This window comes from Elephas maximus, chromosome 6 (genome assembly GCF_024166365.1).
Source record: "Elephas maximus indicus isolate mEleMax1 chromosome 6, mEleMax1 primary haplotype, whole genome shotgun sequence".
Lineage (NCBI taxonomy): Eukaryota > Metazoa > Chordata > Mammalia > Proboscidea > Elephantidae > Elephas > Elephas maximus.
In genome coordinates, this window is record NC_064824.1 from 58,811,568 (window position 1) to 58,834,365 (window position 22,798).

The following is a 22,798-nucleotide window of genomic DNA, read 5'->3' on the forward strand; positions in this document are numbered from 1 at the left end:
TCTTTGATATATCTCTAGCCAAAGTGCTAATGAGCACTGAATATATAATGGATTAAAGAACAGGAAATACATCCTAAAGAATAGATAAGTTGGATTTATTGAATATTTGAGAGCTGTGTAAAAGATTAGGCCTAATTTAGGAAAATACTGACCAATCAAGCATTGAAATTAAAATATTTTCCATTGGCATGTATGTTAATCTATACTTATTTAATTATAATTAAATTCACTTTTCTCTTGCAAGTCTGAGCCAGGTGAAATCCTTTCCTGTATAACTTTGAATGATTTGATTATAGTAGGGTTTTTCCAAAAATGAGAAAACTCCATGGGGTTGGTTGCAATTTTGTAAAAGTATGTATCCACATGGATGAGAATCAGAAGGCAGTGTGCAGACATGGTTAAGGTGATGGTATGAATCACTTTTTTTTTCTATTTTCAATATACTTTAAAATTGTCTTTTCAAAAATTAATGTATTTCAGGAAATCACATTCCCACGCAGTTGGTCTAGCCTCTGTAATGAATTAGTAAGTTAATAGAAATGCTTTGTAACAGAAGGAAGCTCCTACTGATTACCCACGGTTCTTTCTTCCAGTTTGGGATAGCTTGAGGGTTTTTCTTTAGACTATTTGTTTTGTTTAGTGTTTTTTTTAAGGTTTTGTTTTGTTTAGGATATTGGAGAAGTGAAAAACCCATGTACATTATGGCAAAGGATAACTGTAGCTGCCTTGGAAAATGAGACAAACTTAAGGAAAGAGAGCTGTGTTGAGGAGAAGAGGCCCTTCTGGGAAATTTTACTTGAGAAACATGAAATTTATCGTTCGTCCTCTCTTCATGCCAATCCTACACAAACAGCATGCAAGAGTCCTTTGTCTTCTAAGGAAGTGTAGAGAGGTAAAGACAACAGAGTCTGCATCATTGGGTGATCCCTTAGTTCTCTGTTTATAGCTTGAAGACCTAGGGTGGAAGTACTCAGTTTAATGGAAAGCCAACATTTCATTGCTTATCCACCACTGTAGTTTGTGCAGTCTTTCTTGATGGAATATGATTTGGGGGCGGGTGGGATATTGTATTAGTTATATATTGCAAAACAAATTACCCCGAACATACCCCAAAACATACTGGCTTGAAACAAATATTACTCAGTTTTTGTGGGTTAGGAATTCAAGAGCAGCTTAGCTTAGTGGGTCGTTCTAGCTCAGAGTCTTCTCTTGTGTGGTTGAAGTCAGGATGTAGGCAGGGGCTGCAGTCATCTGAGGGTTTGATTGGAGTTGGAGGATCTACATCCAAGACGATTCACTCACATGACTGTTGGCAGGAGTCCTCACCACATGAGCTTCTCCTCGCAACATGGCAACTAACTTTCTTCAAAGCAAGAGATCTAAGAGAAAGTTCAAGGAGGAAGGTACATTTTATGGCCTAGTCTCTGAAGTCTCATAACTTCACTTCCATTCTATTCTTTTCATTAGAAGCAAATCTCTAAGTGCTCACAGGGCGAGGAATTAAGTTCCACCTCTTGAAGGGGAGGCATTTCAAAGATACTGTAGACATATTTTTAAATCATCACAGGCATGTAGATTGTGGCTTACAGAAGAGGTTACCAAAAATCAAGGTGTATCAGATGTGGTGTTTAATTCACCATGTGGTAAATATTGATGAAAGGCAAAGGAACTTGGCAGAATTTAATAATGAATTCACCTTCCTGAATCCTGTCATTATGATCCTGAAAGTAGCATAGCCTGTCATCTTAAGAACAATTTAAAAAAATTCTAGTGTGAATATAAACTTTCCAGAGAAGAGGAATGATTGAGCAGTGCTTTATGGAACCAAGAAACTCTTGCATGTTTTTGCCAGTTCTTTTTTTTTTTTTTTTTTAATTGTGCTTTAGATGAAAGTTTAGAGGGCAAATTAGTTTCTTGTTAAACAGTTAACACACATTTTATTTGGTGTCATTGGTTGCCAACCCCACTACGTGTCAACACTCTTCCCTTCTCAAACTTGGATCCCCATTACCAGCTTTCCTGTCTCCTCCTGCCTTCTTGTCCTTGCCCCTGGGTTGGTGTGCCCATTTAGTCTCATTTTGTTTTATGGGCCTATCTAATCTTTGGCTGAAGGGTGAACCTCACTTCATTACTGAGTTAAAAGGATGTCCAGGGGCCATACTCTTAGGGGTTCTCCAGTCTCTGTCAGGCCACTAAGTCTAGTCTTTTTTTGTGAGTTAGAATTTGGTCTGTGTTTTTCTCTAGCTCTGTCCGGGACCCTCTATTGTGATTCCTGTCAGAGCAGTCAGTGGTGATAGCCAGGTGCCATCTAGTTGTGCTGGACTCAGTCTGGTGGAGGCTGTGGTAGTTGTGCTTTATTAGCCCTTTGGACTAATCTTTCCCTTGTATCTTTGGTTTTCTTCATTCTCCCTTGCTCTAGATAGGATAGGACCAGTGGAGTATCTTAGGTGGCCACTCACAAGCTTTTAAGACCCCAGACGCTACTCACCAAAGTAGAATGTAGAACATTTTCTTTATAAACTATGTTATACCAATTGAGCTGGATGTTCCCCGAGACCATGGTCCCAGCCCTTAGCCCAGTAGTTCAGTCCCTCAGAGTTTGGATGTGTCTGTGAAGCTTCCATGACCTTACTTTGGTCAGGTCGCTCTGTCTTCCCCAGTACTGCACACACTTATTCTTGACAAAGGCTACTTATCTTTTGTTTGCAGGACACCAATGTTAGACATAGTAACTTATGTGCGTGATAAAAATAAAACTCATTGCTGCTGAGTCAATTCATGGGATCCGTGAGTGGCACAAATGGTTTGTGCTCAGCTACAAACCTAAAGCTTGGTGGTTTGAACCCACCCAGTGGTGTCATGGAAGAAAAGCCTGACAACCTGCTTCCATAACGATTACACCCAAGAAAACCCCATGGAGCAATTCTACTCTGTAACAGATGGGGTTACCATATCCATGATAATTTAAAAAAAAAAAAAAAAAAACATTGCCATCAAGTCAATTCCAACTCATAGCAACCCTGTAGGACAGAATAGAGCTGCCCCATAGGGTTTTCAAGGAGTAGCTGGCTGGTGGATTTGAACTGCCAACCTTTTGGTTAGAGGCTGAGCTCTTAACCACTGCGCCACCAGGGCTCCATGTCCATGATGTTGTTGTTGTTAGGTGCCATTGAGTCGGTTCCGACTCATAGTGACCCTGTGCACAACAGAACCAAACACTGCCCGGTCCTGCGCTATCCTTAAAATCGTTGTTATGCTTGAGCTCATTGTTGCAGCCACTGTGTCAGTCCACCTTGTTGAGGGTCTTCCTCTTTTCCACTGACCCTGTACTTTGCTAAGCATGATGTCCTTCTCCAGGGACTGATCCCTCCTAACAACATATCCAAAGTATGTAAGACTTACCTCGCCATCCTTGCTTCTAAAGAGCATTCTGGTTGCATCTCTTCCAAGACAGATTTGTTCATTCTTTTGGCAGTCCATGGTATATTCAATATTCTTCACCAACAACACAATCCGAAGGCGTCAGTTCTTCTTCTGTCTTCCTTATTCATTGTCCAGCTTTCACATGCATGTGATGTGATTGAAAATACCATGGCATGGGTCAGGCGCACCTTAGTTTTCAAGGTGACATCTTTGCTTTTCAACACTTTAAAGAGGTACTTTGCAGCAGATTTACCAAATGCAACGCGTCTTTTGATTTCTTGACTGCTGCTTCCATGGCCGTTGATTGTGGATCCAAGTAAAATGAAATCCTTGACAACTTCATTCTTTTCTCCATTTATCATGATGTTAAATAACAAATTTTGTATTTTAATGTAATTATAAATTGGCATTAATTCCCTTTTTTAAGAACCAGGGTTGTAATATCCTGAACCATTTTCATGATCTTTGCGAAACAGGACATTTTTTATGATACTTGATTCTGGGAAGTAATTCAGTTGCCAAACTAAATACTGTTTTGAATTCTAGGGTTTGGCAGAAATTGTTTACTCTCATCTTTCTGTCTCCTTTTTGTTTTTGTGGGAGTTATACACAATGCTAGAGTGCTTTCTTATGCAAGTAAATATGCAGGAAGCAAATAATATAGAATACATGAAAAAATTTGGTGATATTTTTACATCGTTTTTCTTCATTAATTCAGTAACTCTGAAATCCTGCTATGTACCTGTCGCTACTAGTCTGGGCTTAAAGTTTTAGTTCAATAACCAAAATAGACATTATTGAATGTTATAAAGTTATTTCAGATTCTAGGATCTGAGATACCAAGTAAATATACCCCCTCGCCCACAAAAAACCCACTGCCGTCAGGTCGATTCCAACTCATAGCAACCCTGTAAATATAGTATGAGTTTATTTGAACTTTTGACTATTTAAATAGAGACCATGTGTTCTGTGTCCATGTATCTGATTTTATGCTTTATTTCTGATTCTGTGCATATATTCCTAATTTATTCTTTATATGTTTTTTTCTTTTCTCCTCAGTTACATCCTTTAAGCAAAAGCTTTAAAATACAAAGAATGCAGTTGCTCCTGAAAGATACCAGTTAGTTTGCAAATTTGTAATGTAGCTGTCATCATGATTATATCACCAGATAAGATCACTCTGAAGAGCAGGAAAGATTTTATAGGTTTAGAACAGTCAAACAGTAATTAGGCTATGGAGCAGCCATCAGTGCTGACAGTAAGAAAATAAGATGTGCTGTACCTGGCAATTGCAAGTATATATAGAAGCTCTGACATCTTTGAAGAAATCTGATGTCTAAAAATTCACTTGTCAGTCACTTAGACAAGAAGTATGTATTGGGCTCCTTCTATTTGCCCAGCCTTGCTAGTCATTGACAGGAATACAAAAAACAGGATAAGACACGATCCATCTCCTTTAAGGAGCTACAGTCTGGTTAGGGAGACAAAGATGTGGAGATCTAAAGCAATTAGCAAGCATCGTAAGACATTGTGGAGTCCTAATTACATAACAAAATTAAATCCTATTTATAGTTTTATGGCACAGATAAAACATATAGGACCTTAATTTAAAGATAAAAAATTTCCAGTGAGTGAAGGTGGCCACGAGCAGGAGGTCAAATAATAGTTCAAGTAAAAAAAAAAAAACCCAGGCCACTTTGGAGAATATTATATAAATCAAAGGCTAAAACTGAGGATTTTGATTGACCTGTTATATTTATCATGGACACTTTTTTTTACCCTGGTGGCCTAGTGGTTAAGAGCTATAGCTGCTAACCAAAAGGTCAGCAGTTTAAATCCACCAGACGCTCCTTGGAAACCCTATGGGGCAGTTCTACCCTGTCCTGTAGGGTCACTATGAATTAGATTCAGCTCAGCGGCAGCAGGTTTTTGGTTTCATTACATTTATTACCTTTTTTAATGACATAATTATGGTTTAAAGATGAGAGAGAGCTCCTTACTCCTTTGTTACTTTATTCTATAAACATTCCTTCAGTGAGAAGCATTTACCCATGGTATGTTCCTCCAGTTATTATTTTTGGCAGTTTCGGCAGCCAGTGTCTATGAACTTTAACCCTGTTCTGCTTTGTGGTCTTCCATACTTACAAACAATGCAGGAAGCACCAAAACAAGATGGAAGGAATGCACAGTCACTATACCGAACAGCAAACTAGCTTCTCATTAAACAGTTAGTACACATATTGTTTGACATTGATTTAACAACCCCACAACATGTCAACACTCTCCTGTCTCAACCTTGCGATCTCTATTACCAGCTTTCCTGTCCCCTCCTGCCTTTTAGTCTTTGCCCCTGGGCTGGTGTGCCCCTTTAGGCTGAAGGGTAAACCTGAGCAATGACTTCATTACTGAGCTAATAGGGTGTCCGGGGGCCCTACTCTCAGGGTTTCTCCAGTCTCTGTCAGGTCAGTAAGTTTGGTCTTTTTTTGTGAGTTAGAATTTTGTTCTAAATTTTCCTCCAGCTCTGTCTAGGACCCTCTATTGGGATCCCTATCAAAGCAGTGGGTGGTAGTAGCCAGGCACCATCTAGTTGTACTGGAGTCAGTCTGGTGGAGGCCGTGGTAGTTGTGGTCCATTAGTCCTTTGGACTAATCCTTCCTTTGTATCTTTAGTTTTCTTCATTCTCCCTTGCTCCCAAAGAGGTGAAACCAGTGGAGTAGTAAGATGCTAGACACTACTCACCAAAGTAGAATGTAGACCATTTTCTTTAAACCATGTTATGCCAGTTGAGCTAGATGTTCCTGAGACCATAGTGCCTGTCACCCTCAGCCCAGCAATTCTGTCCCTCAGGGAGTTTGGATGTGTCTATGGAGTTTCCATGACCTTGCCTTGTACAAGTTGTGCTGGCTTCTCCAGCATTGTGTACTGTCTAACCCTTCACCAAAGTTACCACTTATCTATTGTCTTTTATCTATTGTCTTATTTAGTGTTTTTCCATCTCCACCCCTGCCTTCCCTATAACCATCAAAGATTGTTTCTTTTTGTGTGTAAACCTTTTCATGAATTGTCATAGTAGTGGTCTCATAAAATATCTGTCCTTTTGTGATTGATTTATTTCACTCAGCATGATGCCCTCCAGATTCATTCATGTTGTGAGATGCTTCACAGATTCATTATTGTTCTTTATCAATGCATAATACTCCATTATGCGTATGTTCCATGGTTGGTTTATCCATTCATCCGCTGATGCATCCTAGGTTGTTTTCATCTTTTTGCTATTGTGAACAATGCTGCATCTGTTGCAGAAATTTTGTTTTCAACTCTGAATTAATTCATCCTAACTTTCCCTGCTCTGGGTCTTTGCTTTTTAATTCAGTATATTATTTTAGGTTTTTTTGCCTTGTTGTAATACTAGATGTGGTTTTTGAGAGGAGAAGAAAATAAGCAGTAACATACCCCCCTTTTTTAAATTTTCTTCCCTCACTTTTAAGCAAATTTGAATATCTACCATGGTCTTTCTCCCCTTACTTTCCCCTATTATTCCCTTTCTTACATTTCCCATTTTTCTTTTTCTATTCTCCAAAGCCCACAAAATAGAGTTGGGTTGTTCTGTCCAGCCCTGATTTCTCTTGACCAAGGCATGAAAAGCTCTTCTCTCAACCACAATAGGATACGGATAGCCTCTCCAAAAATATCTAATTTCTGTTAATATTGTATTATAATCTGTCACCTAAAAGTTCTCAAAATCTGTTTTGAAGATTTTTGCTTCTTCAGTATTATGAAATGCTTCTGCATTCAATCTGTTTTGATGTTTTGGGTTTTGGGGTTGAATTATATGAAGAAAATCTAGCTTCACAAAGATATGTAGTTGGAAAAGAGGAAAATATTTTAATAGTCCTTCTGTATGTGTGATCAGTATATATATAACAAAACATTAAAATAGCCTTTTTAGGTAATTGTGGATATTCTTCTTTGATACTACACCAAAACTCAACAAATGGTAGTTTCTTAAACATTAGATACAGTGTGGAATATGAAACTTTAGCAGTGAACTTTGTTACATTAAAAGCCACTGGTCTATCTTGTACTTTGAATGTATCTTTTACCTATGCATGATTTTGTAACATCATGGATTCATCATTTGGAAAATACCCATTCACTGAGTTATGCAAATCTTCCAAATGTTGGCTTATTTCATTATGTAATATTTAAAAATCACATTTGTTAACATCAACACTGATCTCATCAGAAAAGTCTTTTGGTATTGGACAGCTGTCGAGATTAATGTAACAGGCACAAGTTTTCCAAAATTTTAATTTTCACTTGAAAGTTCAAGTTTTATCATTGGCAACAAATCTTGTCAGTTATTTTCCTTAAAGTGATAGGCTAACTTCATTTGCTTTTGAGAAAATGTCTGAATAATCATAGTTTGTATGTCAGTCATTCTTTCAAGTAAAATGGCTTTCCATTAAAAAAAAAAAAGACTAGTTCAGCTTGCAGCTTAGTTGCACAAATAGTTTTCATCAATACAACCATTGCATCATTTTGTCACATAGAATATTAAAAAGGTGTTAACTTAGAGTTTAAAATTCAGTAAGTCAATAATTGTTACTCCATCAAAGACATTCTTAGGTGAAACTGTCATCTTTTTTTTTACTAAGTATGTGACATTGAAGACTACAGTGACTATTGTACAGTTTGATGCCATGGCCTTGGTTGGTGCTCAAGTACCAGCAGTTTTACTCACCATTGTTTTTAAATCAGCAGTGCAAAAATCAACACCATAAAAAAAGGCAAATAACATCGCAATATTATTGTGACAATAGTTTGACCTCATGGATGTCAGGGTGTGGGATTTGATTTTACCTTAATTAAAGACTAATAAGTTAGCTTGTTACAGTTTCATGGATGCTAGGAAAAGACATAATAAGATTCTTGGGTCAGAGAAAAAAGACTTCACTATTCATAACACAGCAAGTATTTGCAAGAGCATCAAATTTGCGTTGGTCTCCTGGTACCCTCCTCCATCCCCCCAGTGCCTTGGAGGTCATACAGATAGACCTAGATGGATGCCTGTGCATGCAGTGGGTTGCATTAAGAGAGGAACACTGAGCTTGGGTAACCTACCATTTTATAGCAAGCAGTGGGCAAGCCTGCTCTTTGCCACGGAAGGAGGCATTACCTCATCCTTCAGGTTTGCTCTCTGCAAACAAAATTTGAGAAATATCACAGGTAAAGAACAATCAGGACCTTGCATTCTTGGCATGCCCAGAAGAATATGCAGAGACACTCAGGCCTATGGCAGACTCCCTCTCCCAAGAGTGGATTGCCTACAAGTTTCTCAAGACCCTTAGGAAACCTGAACCATATTTTGAGAACTGCTGATTTAGCCAGATTATGATTTCCTGTTAGAAAAGCCATGGTGCCTTTTTCTCAGTACATAATTTACTTTTCATCCTACTGAAAACATTTCATAGTCTAAGAATACTCTAGCCATTTCCTCAGGTGCCCTTATAGAAAGGCAAAGTGAAAGCAGTTTGCAGCTAAGGCTTAAAGAACTGGAATCTGAGCTGCTTCCCTCATTAGTCATGAGAGTTGGGGGTCAAGACTAACCATGTTAATTGCCTGCAAAAACATAGCAGCATCCTTAAAGCACTATGAAATATTATGTCTGCACAAGATAATATTCACAGTGTTCAGGATGTAGTTCAAAATTACTCAACATCGGAAGAGCCAAGAAAATTGTGACCCAGTGTCAAGGGAACAGGTAAGAACCCTGAGGTGAACCAGAGCTTGAAATTATCATCACGTTTTCTACTAGGAGATAGTTGGAGAGGCAAGGAGGGAGTTAAAGTTTTGAGAGAGAATAAAAACAGTAAGGATTCCATTGGCATTTTTTGGAAAATGGCTAACTTCTAGTAGCAAGTTAGAGAAATACTTAAACTATGAAATTTTGGTTAAGAACTTATCGTGAAATGGACTGTGGCAACAGTTGAACTGGTTTGACAGAACATGAATAAATCTAAGTTATTTTTTATGTAATTTTCTGCCCAGACATCCTTGAGCACAGTAAGGACCAGAACAAAGGTCTTCTCCTTCACCCCTCCCCCTGCCCCCAGCCAATACTTAGACATTAAAACTTGGCTTGTAAGTATTTCTTCGTGAGAAATCTGTTTTTTTACTGTGTGACAGGCAAGCTTTAGAATCTTAAAATTAATTTGCATTGATGCAATGTATAAATATTACCATTCTACATCTACTTCTCTGTGCTAGATAATAGTATACCAGTTAGCTTCTCTAACAGCTGAACCCTACAGCTGAGTAGTTAAGCACAAAGAGCAGAAAGGCTTCAGTGCCAGCATCAGCTACTCCACCTACTGGACTGTAGGCAAATTATTTGACCTCTCCAAAGCCTTAATTTTATAGCAAACTTTAGAGTAAGAATTAAAGCACTTAATTTTCAAGATCTGTCCTGAAGTACAAAGCTGTCAGTGACAGGATAATATCCATACACCTATGAGGAAGACCAATTAATACAACTATTATTCAAATTTACGCACCAAACGTTAAGGCCAAAGATGAAGAAACTGAAGATTTTTACCAGTTTCTGCAGTCTGAAAAATTGATCAAAGATAAAATCAGGATGCATTGGTAATTACTGGTGATTGGAATGCAAAATTTGGAAACGAAGGATCGGTAGTTGGAAAATATGGCCTTGGTGATAGAAAGGATACTGGAGATAGAATTTTGCAAGACTAACGACTTCTTCATTGTAAATACCTTTTTTCAACAACATAAACGGTGACTATTGGAGGAAGACTCATTAACAACCTGCAATATGCAGGTGACACAACTTTGCTTGCTGAAAGTCAAGAAGACTTAAAGCACTTACTAATGAAGATCAAAGACCACAGCCTTCAATATAAATTACACCTCAACATAAAACAAAAATGCTCACAACTGGACCAATAAGCAACATCATGATAAACGAAGAAAAGATCAAAATTATTAAGGATTTCATTTTACTTGGATCCACAGTCGACACCCATGAAAGCAGCAGTCAAGAAATCAAACGACGCATTGCATTGGGCAAATCTGCTGCAAAAAAAAAAAAAAAAAAAAACCTCTTTAAAGTGTTAAAAAGTAAAGATGTCTCCTTGAAGACTAAGGTGCACCTGACCCAAGGCGTGGTATTTTCAGTCACCTCATATGCATTTGAAAGCTCGACAATGAATAAGGAAGAGTGAAGAAGAATTGACACCTTTGAATTATGGTATCAGCAAAGAATATTGAATAATACCATGGACTGCCAAAAGAATGAACAAATCTGTCTTGGGAGAAGTACAGCCAGAATGCCCTTTAGATGCCAGGATGGTGAGACTAGATCTCACATACTTTGGACATGTTATCAGGAGGGATCAGTCCCTGGGGAAGGAAATTATGCTTGGTAAAGTAGAGGATGTCCCGCAACAAGATGGACTGACATAGTGGCTGCAGCAGTAGTCTCAAGCATAACGATTATGAGAATGGCGCAGGACCAGGCAGTGTTTCGTTCTGTTGCACATACGGTCAGTATGAGTCGGAATCAACTTGAGGGCACTTGAAACAACAACAATAATTTACAAGATTATGTGGATTAAATTAAATAATAGATTAAAATGCTTAAATAATAGTTATTTTCATGAAAATACATTTCATTCACCATGGTAATGATATTAGATCTATGGTTAAGGAAAAGAGCTGTTTTTCCAAATCAGTTCATTTTCAATGTAGTATTTGAGGGTGAGGTAGGTAGTATAGGAAACCTTACTTATTTCAGTTGATCGTTTAAGTTAAAGAGAAATGTATTTTCTCACAGCCTGGTAGGTTACAAGTCTGAATTCAGGGTGTCGGCTCCAGGGGAAGACTTTCTGTCTCTGTCAGCTCTGGAGGAAGGTCCTTGTCCTCAATCTTCCCCTGTAGAGGAGCTTCTCAGGCGCAGGGACCGCGTGCCCAAAGGACGTGCTGTGCTCCTGGTGCTGCTTTCTTGGTGGTAGGAGGCCCCCAACTCTCTGCTTGCTTCCCTTTCCTTTTATCTCTTGAGAGATAAAAGGTGATTCAGGCCACACCCCAGGGAAGCTCCCTTTACATTGGATCATGGATCTGCTCTGGGTAAGGGTGGTTTTACAGTCGCACCCTAATCTTTTAACATAAAATCAGGATCACAGAATGGAGGACAACCACAGAATGCTGGGAATCATGGCCTAACCAAGTTGATTCACACATTTTTGGGGGGACATAATTCAATCCATGACAGCATCCCCACAGTTAAATATTTTATTTCTTTTAAGAAAATAAATTCAGAAAGATACATGGAAAAAGTACCTAACAAAAAGTGGAAGACAAAAGACAGTGAAGTATTAATCTCACTCTGCTTCAAATGAACTTCACAGATTTGAAATGATAGTAATGTGGCAGTGTTGGTAAAGGATTTTAACTTTTTTTTAAGATTGTGTTTTATTGTAGCATTGAATTGATAGAAATTGGCGGCGGGGGGGGGAGGTTTACATTAAATCGGAACCCTGTAAAGAACTTGGAAGTAATTGGGGTGTTTAATTTTATTTCTATATTGTTTATTTTCTTGCCACTTCCTTCAGAACTCTGGGCCGGATCCCATTTTGCCCTGGAGTGGTTCCCGCACTGGCAGTGGGTTTGCTTAGCACACTGCGTCATGCAGAACAGACAAGGCTCCTAGAATTTGTGTTCTCTTGCTTTGCTAGATTTTCAGGAATGATAATGCGGGTGAGAGCACCGTAGATTTCCTATGGCCATAGTTATTATAGATTAAATACAATTTCCTGGTGATGGTTTTATTTACTTTTTTGTCCTCATACTCTTATTTTACTATGCTTTTGTATTTATTCTTATCGAATCTCTTTTTCTAATTTTTTTCTGATCCTTTTTTTCCTACCTTATTCTCTTCTCTGTCTCAGCCCTTTTCTCGCTTTTTCCCTAATTCAGTCATATAACATCTTTGGCCTCAATATATCTAAAACTGATAAGGAAATACTCAACCTCATTTCTTCCACTAGCACTTCATTCTTAGGTTTCAAAAAATCTAAGTGACAAGTGAGTCCTTATTTTTAATTTCTCTTTTCTATTGTCCTTGTTTCTTTTTCTCTAGTGAGTTTTTAACTAGCTAGGATTATAACTATTAAAATAGTATAATAGTTCATATTCCCTTTACCAATCTGTCCCATCTCACCTTGGTTTATTTTTTAGTTTATATTTTTCCTAGTAAGAGCGTGTTTCCCTTTTCTGTCTCAAAGATCATAATTCTATTATGACTCATCCAGAAACTAAACAAAATATAACTACACTCAGTCGCCCGAGCCACCTAAAAGTGAATACTCCTTTGCATGCAGGGGTCCCAACTGAAGTTCAGAGGGATTCTTTGCTGTGAACAGTGGAAAAAGTGGTAGGCATTGCTGAAATTCAAATATGTATCATGGAAAATTTACCACCTTTATTCAGTGTTAGCCTTTTAAAGTTTGAGCTTCTTATATATCAGAAAATACACACTGTAGTAATGAGTTTATTCAGTAACATCTCTGAAAGTTCAAAAATCTCTAATTTTGCTGACTTTAATTGCTTAAAATTTTTGAGAAAGGATATTCTAAATTAAAAAATTTTTGTTGCGCTTTTTAATTTTTTCAAACTATAAGAAGAATAAAATGTTTCCACTTTAGTACTAAATATAACAAAATGCATTGGGGAAATATACATTTCTTTTTTTAAGATGTTAATATCTAACAGATCCTGGAATCTAACACAAAAACATTTTCCATTATCTTTGCATTAAGAATAAACTTGATTTTGGATTAATGAAATATTAGCCATTTTTTTTTTTAATCTTTATTATCTTTCTCAAATACCATTCAGCTAGTCCTTGGAACACATACATATATATATATATATATATATATATATATATATATATATATCCCATATATGAGAAGCTTAGATTGATTTACATGAAAGTAAAATTCTCCGGGTTTATTTAAGAGGACATTTTAGGAATCATTTCACAACGTCTTCCAACAGTTTCAGATGGGTTTATCTTAATGGATTTAGTTGAATAACTTACTGGAAGTGTATATGGAAAGTAGAATGTGTAAAGCTCATATTTCAGCATTCATTCCGTAAATTTGGCATTTCCAAACTAATACTTGGCACAGTTTATGATGTCAAGTATGTTAAGTTTTAGTACTGCAAAATAAATTCATTTTTTGAATGATTTGTTTAAAAGCTTCTGAAATATAATGTTCAGAGTTCTCTTTCTTTCTTATTTCCAAATTAGCAGAACTTCAGCTTCCTGCAGTGTAGGGTCCACTCAGATAATATTTGAGAATAGAAAGAAAAATAAAAGTTATCTCTTTCTAATATTTATTCTCTGAGATGTTCAACAAATGGAGTAATCTTCATTAGGTAAGAAACTTAAACATTGAAAAGAAAGTTTGAGTATCTATGAAAAGTGTTGACTATTCTAATTATACTAATCCTAAATCCTTTGAAAAATAAATGATCATTTTCAGAAAATTCTGTCAGATTGCTATGATACAAGATAGCATTAACATGTGCACCCATTCTAGGTAAACTCCACTGCGAAATGGCAGGGAACTGCTTCCTTTTTTTTTTTTTGCAAGTAGCAAGAGGCTCCCTTTTTGAAATTTTTTTCTTGGAATGCTGGAAACCCAAAATTTTCATTCAAAATATATTAACAGATTTATTTGGTGTGAATGATAGGAGGTGCAATGTAATGCTTAGTACAACAATAATACTTCCTTCAATAATAATAAGAATAAAGTAATAGTAAACAGAGCTGTTTCTAACCCCCAAGAAGCTGAAGACCTTAGTTTAGATACTTCAGACATTCCTCAGTGAGTCCTTCCTTTTCCCCCCACCAATAACCCAAAGAATCTTTCCCAGATAAATTCATCCACACCAGTTATCAAACCTAAACAGCACAGAAGCTAGACGGCACCAGTTATTTGCCAAGCCAAGCAAAAGTTTATCATTCTTTTACTACTTTTTCTTTCACCCCTCCACTCATTAGTTGTTTTTTGTTTTTAATTGTAGTAAACCGGTTGTTATGAGTCGGAATCAACTCGAAGGCAACGGGCTTGGGTTTTGTTTATATATATATATATATATATATATATATATATATAAAACAAGACATTTGTCATTTTAACCATTTTTAAGTGTACAATTCAGTGAACATTAATTACATTTACCATGTTGAGCTACCATCACCACTATCCATTTCCAAAAGTTTTTTCATCGCCCCAAGTGGAAATTCAGTACCCCTTCAGCAATAACTCGCAGTTCCGCCTTCTAGTCCCTGGTAACTACTAATAAACTTTCATCTCTGTGCATTTGCGTATCAGTGGAATCACAATATTTATCCTTTTGTGTCTGCCTTATTTCACTCAGCACGTCCAGAACTTCATCCCATTAATTCTTAAGGCTTTCTTAACTTCAGAAGCAATCAGTTCTAGTTTATGTCCAAATCAGGACTTTGGAAACTGGGATATTTTTCTTTACCTCTTTCTGTAACTGTCCTCATTTTTTAGGCTAAAATTATAGAGTACTTTTTGGTTCTTTCTAATGCCAATTTAAAAAATTTTTTTCATATTGAGAATTTTTAGTACCGATTTTTTAAAGGATTCCTATCATTCATTTTAATATAATCATGTATTTTGTTATGATTTGTTTAGCATATTAAATTGCCAAGTTTTTCTGTTCTTTTAGTATACTCCCTTGTCTGATTTGGCTGATAAAAGTTTAATATGAGAATAATCTCATGAAAGTTTCTTTTCATCCTTGTAGTATCCTGAATGACTGGCTGGTTTTAAAATGTTGCCTTTCTTTCTAGTCCACATTGAAATCCATTGAGTGTTCTAACTGCAAATAACACTAAAGAAAAACCTTGTCTACCACTTTTAAAAACAAACTGCAAATGTGAAAATATCTTCTGATGTGACTGCTTTATAAAGCTCAACTGCAGTTTTAATCCAGAAGAAGGCATGGCCTAAATATTTGTCAGATAAACAGTATGCATCAATAAAATGATCTTTATTTTACCTCAGTCTGATGATGTAATATATAAAATCACAAATTGTATTGCTAGAATTTTATTTTACTCATTGCTAGTGTATAATAATGCTCTATTTTAGAAATGTCAAGAAAGCGTTGGTATTTTTAAAAAACTGGAAAATGAGAGCAATAAACTGAAATAAATTGGAGAAGATATTAATTTTAAGAAAAACAAACTGAACTCATGTCGTTTTTTCTTAAAGAACAAATAAGACTTGTAAGAAATTGATAGAAATCTTCCGAAAAGCAGGAAGATAAGAAACAAATCTTCCACTTTAATAATAAACAGTGACCTTAATTGAATAAAATCTAAAAAGCCACTGGACATAAATATCCACTGGTTTGAATTTGAACTCAAATAAGAACTATACAATTTTAGCTGTTACAATGTGATTATATAATACTAGGAGTTCTTCAAATCTCTGAATTTGTTAGTTTATAGCTTCAGAAGGTACACGTAGAAAGCTTTCTAAGAATGATTAAAGATTTTTTTTTTAATCTGAACGATAGAATCGATTATTACAACATGTTCTTTAATGTTGACTTTTTAAATGTCAGAATAAATGTAATACCCATGTAAGCCACAGGGTGGGAGTGAAAGGTAAGAGCTTGGGTTGAAGTAGCTTAAATACATAATTGGACTATATTTATAAACCTTTAAAATCTCTGTTAAATGCTAAGGAGCTCTACAGCTTGGTTTTTCTTCTTCCTCTAATACAGCTCCATTCCTCAGCAAAGGATAACAAAATACAAAGACATTGATTTAAATGTATAGTCCACTGTTAGTGAATATCATAAGAAGTAATCACACACACAGATTTTTTTTCCCCCTAAAGTCGCTGGTCATATCAGGTGCTTGGTGATTACAGTAGCAGTTGTGGCCACTGTTTGAATTTGGGTAACTTTTTTAATTACTGGTACTGAAAATACTATCAGAAATATTCCATGTCTTCATGCTGTTTTTCTACCTCTATTTTCCTCTTTCCTGATTTTTCCCATTTAAAAGTAAATTCTATTGTACATTTTATTTATTTGTATATACATTTATGTATAAAACACACACACAGAAAAAAATACTCATTGCAGTCAATTCCAACTTCTGGCATTTACATATACAGAAGTATATATATATGTATGTATATAAAGCTTTCTTAACTTTTTTAGTAGGGAAGACAAATAAATTTCCCATTGTATTTTCTGTTAACCCATTCTCATTTGAGTTTGGAAGCACTTTAAAGTGATAATCATTTTTTGTGTTCAAGGTAAGAAGACAAGACGTTTCTTCTAGAAAAGAAAATTCACCAAAGAGTCTTGGCATTCCTTTATTCCATGAAAGGTAATTGTGTATTCTTTTTTGTCAACTCTAAAAATTACAAATAAAAACCAAACTCATTGGTGTCGAGTCGATTCTGACTCATAGCGACCCTATAGGGAAATATATTTTATATATATACCTTTAAAATTTTTCAATAATTGTAAAAAAATCTCAGCCTTCTTTAAGAACTGTAAGAGACCAACAAAACCAAAAACTTGAAGCTCCTACATGTTAAAATGAGCTAATTACATCATACAGTTAATAACAGAGCTCAATCTAAAAACTGAAATCTCCGAAGCTCTACTACTTCGATAGACCAACTATTATGACCATATTGTTTTACATGGACCCTAATGTGAACCTTAGCAAAATGAGGAATAATATTCAATTTTTGTTTTCAGACAACAAAAATCAATACATTAAAATTTCTAATGTAGGTGAGACTAAGAGTCAGCCTGTGATTATGAAAAAGTAGATGTGGTAGTCTGTACTATATTTATGTATTAGAACTTTTATTTCTTACTTTGTGCGTAGCTTTCCAAACATTGGAGTTGTTCAGGGGGCATTTTCTAGGAATTTAAAATGTTTTAACCTTAACCCTTCAGTAATTATTTTGTGGTAAATGAAAAGTTGCTATATAAGTTGAATTATGATAAAAAATACATGAAGATACAGCCTTATTTTTTTTTTTTTTTTAAATAGGGATTATATAGAGAAGACGTTCTGGGATCTGAAAGAAGAATTTCATAGAATATGCATGCTAGCAAAAGCACAAAAAGAGCACTTAAGCAAACTTAATGTACCAGACACTGCAACTGGTAAGGTTTGATTTAACACACAGTATGGGTAATATTAATTTTACTGGTGTTTACTTAAAATTGATTTCTTTTTGAATGTGAAAATATTTCAAAGCGCAAAGAAGCTGCAGCCTACACCCCTCTTCCTTATATTTGAATGGGTGAGTGCTGTTTAATATATTACATTATATAATTATTGGCTTTTTTTCTCTTTCTGTATTGTGTGTGGTACTGTACAGATTGAATTAATTGACATAATTACTAATCATCTTAAAAAGAAGTCCCACCTTGAAGAAGTATAAAATAAATATAGGTTATATCAAAAGTTTTCAGTTGCTGATCGGGGGTTTTATTAAACATTAAATCATGTTAGTAAGCAACCTTTAAGCCCCATTTCCATCTATGAGTAAGTAAAATTAGAACATAGGTCTGTTTTTATCTTCAGCCTGAAAGCTAGTTGAATGCTATGGATAGATTTTTATAATTTGGTTCAAGAAATAAAGACTTCACATTTCCCGAGCACGAGTTCTTTTGGAGGCACAAAGTAAAAGTTTAGTATAAAATAAAAGTTAAATGGATCATCTTTTTTACACATTGGTTACACTGTGTTTTTTAAAAGCTCCTCCCATCCCTAAAACCCCAGACTATCTTCTTGGTATTTGCTTTAGTAGTTTAATAGGAATAGCAAAATACCAGGGGTTGAGTTGGCCCCCAAGCAATTCAGTAAATAAAAAGAAAGTTAACTGATCACTTATGATAAATTCTCCTTTACTCTTATCACTTAAGATATTCTGTATACAATTCCCAAGAGATGTGATTTACAGTTTTCACTCTGAGAGATGTTTCAGCAGGGCTGACTGGCACCCCCATATTTAAAGATCTCTTCCCATATCTTTCCCATATCTAGGCTGTCTAAAAAATCATTTCATAATTTAAATTCACTTTTTGCTTACCACTACTACTATTTTATTTTCAGCAAAGTTACACAATGTGGTATTATAGAAATAAAACAGTTTTTGTAGATGGACATACTTTATTTCTTCCTCCTCTTTCCTCTCACCTCCCCAAAAACTCTTAATTCCTCCACCTTAATTTTTGTCATATTTTCATAATAGGTTTTTTGTACAAACTAAAGACACACTAGGTACTTCTGAGGTAAACAAATTATTTTTATTTAAAATATACTAGCCATACAGATGTAGTCCCTAGAATTCATAAATACGCTTTCTCAACATCAACATCTTATCAAAACATTGTAATGGTGATATAGTCTTTGTTACATAGAGAACTTACCGCATTATCAACAGCTTAATAGTTTGACCATTTTTGAATTACACAGGTCTGAATCTAAGTATCTATCTGTCAACTGGAACACTGTTTCAATTTTTTGCCCACTAAAACTGCTTACTAATGTTATTCTTATGTTTTATATTAACTGTGTCATAAATAATATATACATTATTCTTGAAATGTTTTAGATCTGCTGTGCTACAGGCTCCAGTGAATTTTTGCTGGGACCAAACAGAAACCAGAGTATCAAATACGATGCTTCTGGCAATAGTAGATTAAAAGGGGAAAGAAAGAAAAACAAATGTTCAGAAAAAAAGATGCCTATCCAGGGTTTCTAAGTATGGCTACAACACTAAATAAAAATAGAGGAACTATTTCAAATATGATTTGAATAATATTTCTGGAAAAAGTATATTTAACATTATTAGCCCTATATTTTTTCAATATTTTCATATCAATTTTATTAAAATTCGATCTAATTTTAAATAACCAGATACAGCTCATGAAAAATTACTGAGTTAGTAGAATTGTACATTTTCTTTTTATTACTGTCTTTCTTGTACTCACCCACATATGACAACAGTCTTGAGGAGAAATAAAGACAAAGCATGTTTTTTTAAGGTGCTATTTGGTCCATAGAGTAGGATCCTATTTGAATGGAGATTAGGAAAGAAGAATATAGGATTGATTACGATTACGGGGTTACAAACAACCATCAGGTATCTTTCTTTTATGAATATACAAGATAATTAAACTGAGATGTAATCTAAATGAACAGCCTCTACTTAAATTTTGAAAATCTAAAAATGTTTCCTGTTTTACTTTTTTCTTGGAAAAATAAGTATTCTTGAAATAAACAAAACAGAAAAGTAATTTGCTCATCTGATTGTTTCCCAATAGGGTGTCAGGATGATGAATGCTTTCATGTTCCCGTTTGAGTTTTCTAAACTTGAATTTCTAGTGGCCCTAGAAATCTTAGGTTTAAATTTTTTTTTTTTTTTTAATAAATGATAACTCTCACTGCTTGGACAAATTACCTCAGAAGATTATTTAAATATAGCTAAGGTTGTATGCCAGCTAGCTATGCTGAGAGAATACATCTGCTTTGTTTTCTCCATAAAGGGAGTAGGTCAGTCATTGGAAAAGTAGTCCAAATCATCTTTCTGTCAATTTCAGGACTTCTGTATTTCTGTATTGAAACCAGCCTTTCTAATTAGTATAATGGTTCAGAGCACAGGCTCTAGAGTTAGACTACCTGAGTTCTAGTGCCAGATCTACTCGCTATCTGTGTGGCCTTGGAATTAACCTCTCAATGTCCCAGTTTCTTCATATGTAAAATGAGTATAATAATAGTGCGGTGCAAACAGTTAACACCATCAGCTTCTAACTGAAAAGTTGGAGGTGTGAATCCACCCAGAGGCATCTCGGAAGAAAGGCCTGGCAACCTACTTTCAAAAAACCAGCCATCGAAAACCCTTTTGAGCACAATTCTACTCTGGCACACATGGGATCACCATGAATCAGAGTCAACTCAATGTCAACTGGTTACCTACAGATTATTTTGAGTATAAAATGAATTAATACATGTATAATGCTTATGAGTCGGAATCAACGCCAACAGGTTTTCAATAATGCTCATAAAGGCGCATGGCACATAGAAATGTTAGTAAGTGTTAATGGTCATTGATGGCGGCAGCAGCAGCAGCAAATTCTGCAGCATTCTTCCCGTTTCCTTGTGAAGATCATTTTGATAATTCTATCCTCATTCTCAGGTGTTAACAGGATTTGGTTACCTCATCAGTTGGTTTTTCTGATTTATTATCCACAGTTAGCAAGTATTATCTACAAAGATGGTGCTGTTTCCTATAATTTCCTGCCACTCACAAATCTACTGCAACAAAAAAAATGACTACTTGAGAGTTAATGAACTTTAAGAACCTCAGAGTTCAAAGAAATGTAGCTAAACAATTTAGCTTGGGCTAGATTGCTGGACCCTCCTTGTCATCAAGCATGGATAGAGTATCTAGTAAATGTAGGATATTATACTAGTTAGGCTTTGTAGAGAAGAGAATATAGATTGATTCAGAATGCATTTATTGATGGTATACTATCTGCCAGGCACTAGGCAAGGTATAGGGGATAAGTGGGGAACAAACCATAGTTTGGGGCCTCAAGAAACCTACTTTAATGAGAGAAATAAAGGTATACTTGCAAGTGCAATACAGAGTGTTTAGTCCTTCAGGACACTTAAAAGTCATGCCTATATCAGTCTTGGGGAGTCAGGGAGAGCCATCCAACAAAATCTATGTCTAAGCCAAGGTATGAAGAACAAGTCAAAAATTAGGCAAAGAGTAGTGGGAGGAAACACTTCAGCAGTCTGCACAGCACATGTAAAGGTCCAGAGACAAGAGAACATGGCTATTTTTAAAAACTGCGCAAAGCTAATTACGGCAAAGTTCATTAAGCCGAACGCTTAATCACTGTGCCACCAGAGCTCCTTGGAGGAAAGAAGGTATAGTGAAAGGTGAGTGTGGGGAGCTGACCAGGGGCCAATTATGGACAGTCTTATATGACTTTTCTGAGAGCTGAAGGCCTTGGAGAGCCATGAAAAGGTTTTAATGGGAAGGTAACGTGACCACATTTGTACTTTAGGAAAGCTACTCTGGGAAGAGGAGAAAAGCTGCAGTATAGAGAATGGATCAGGTAGGAGATAAATTTAGAGACAAGGAAGTAGTTCCAAGGCTGTTGCAAAAAGAAGCAGTAGTACATAACAGGGTGAATCAAAGAAGTTGGTTATATAGTACTACATATCATATCCAAATAGAAAGTATTTTGCATTGGAATGTGCTATGACAAAAAATAGAGAGATGGCATGAGTCTGCCAAGCCCAAAAGAAAAGGGAAAAGAGCTGACATTTGTCAAGTGCTTTGATGGCAACTGGTTGATTAATTGCCTACTAACCTGGGCAGACACTTTGTATACTCTGTCTACTTAAACCTACATCGTTGTTGAAGTCTTCACTTGTGAATTGGATACACCTTCACTAACTTTAACCTTTTTGAAGCGTGAATGTTTGTTGTTGTTGTTTTTTAACCATTTATCCATTTAAAATCTTTTGCAAACACACACATTACCAGCCTCACTGCCTTTTTGAACTGATATTATAGAGCATAATTTAGCTTTTAGTTTTTTCTAATGTCTCAGGGTCATCAACATGGAGAATGCTTTGATCACCGTTTTTTTTAATTGAGAAATATAGGCCTTGTTGGCCTTACACTAGACTGCAGTGTTTTCTGCAATCTTACATCTGCTTTTTTTGTTTTTCTTGTCTTCTCCATGCTTTCAGCTCTTCTTGTTGATATCTGTGTCTGCCTTTAACAACTCACACACTCTTTTAATTTGGTGCTTCTAACCAGCTAGGGAAACATCATCAAACTTGTTAGAATAAACCTAAAATGAGAATAGGAGTAAAATTCATACATCCATGGGCCTTGTGGCTCTAATTCTGGTTTCTCAGAAGCTCTGTTTACCTAGTTTCTGTCTTTTGCTTATGTCCTGGCAAGTTGAATTTGTCAGATAAGTAACTTTTAAATAAATGAGTTTCAGAGGCCCTGTTATCTACAGAGGCCGTAGTATCTACCCCTGGGTTAAAGTGAAGGCCTTTTTTTATTGATGAGAAAATCGTATAGTCACATACAGTTTTATTAACATGCATCCTGAGGTTTCATCCTTCATCTGCCTCTGCCTTCTTTCTTCTCCCTAACCGTCACCACCACCACTCCAGCACATGGATTATTGACATTAGACAGTGACTAAATTCATTGGTGATATAGTACAT

At 35.8% G+C, this 22,798-nt stretch overlaps 1 protein-coding gene across 6 annotated transcripts in view; it reads left to right on the forward strand.

Moving 5' to 3' along the window:
- The window catches only part of TANK (TRAF family member associated NFKB activator), a 143,222-nt gene that overhangs the window by 115,033 nt on the left and 5,391 nt on the right, over positions 1 to 22,798 (forward strand). For all 6 annotated transcript variants that reach the window (XR_007517834.1, XM_049887298.1, XM_049887297.1 and 3 more), the window contains 2 exons: positions 16,821 to 16,894; positions 17,576 to 17,691. Coding sequence is in view for 5 of the 6 variants with exons in the window: in XM_049887298.1 (XP_049743255.1) it covers positions 16,821 to 16,894; positions 17,576 to 17,691 (190 nt within the window). In the remaining variant the exon portion in view is untranslated. The remainder of the gene's footprint in view (positions 1 to 16,820; positions 16,895 to 17,575; positions 17,692 to 22,798) is intronic.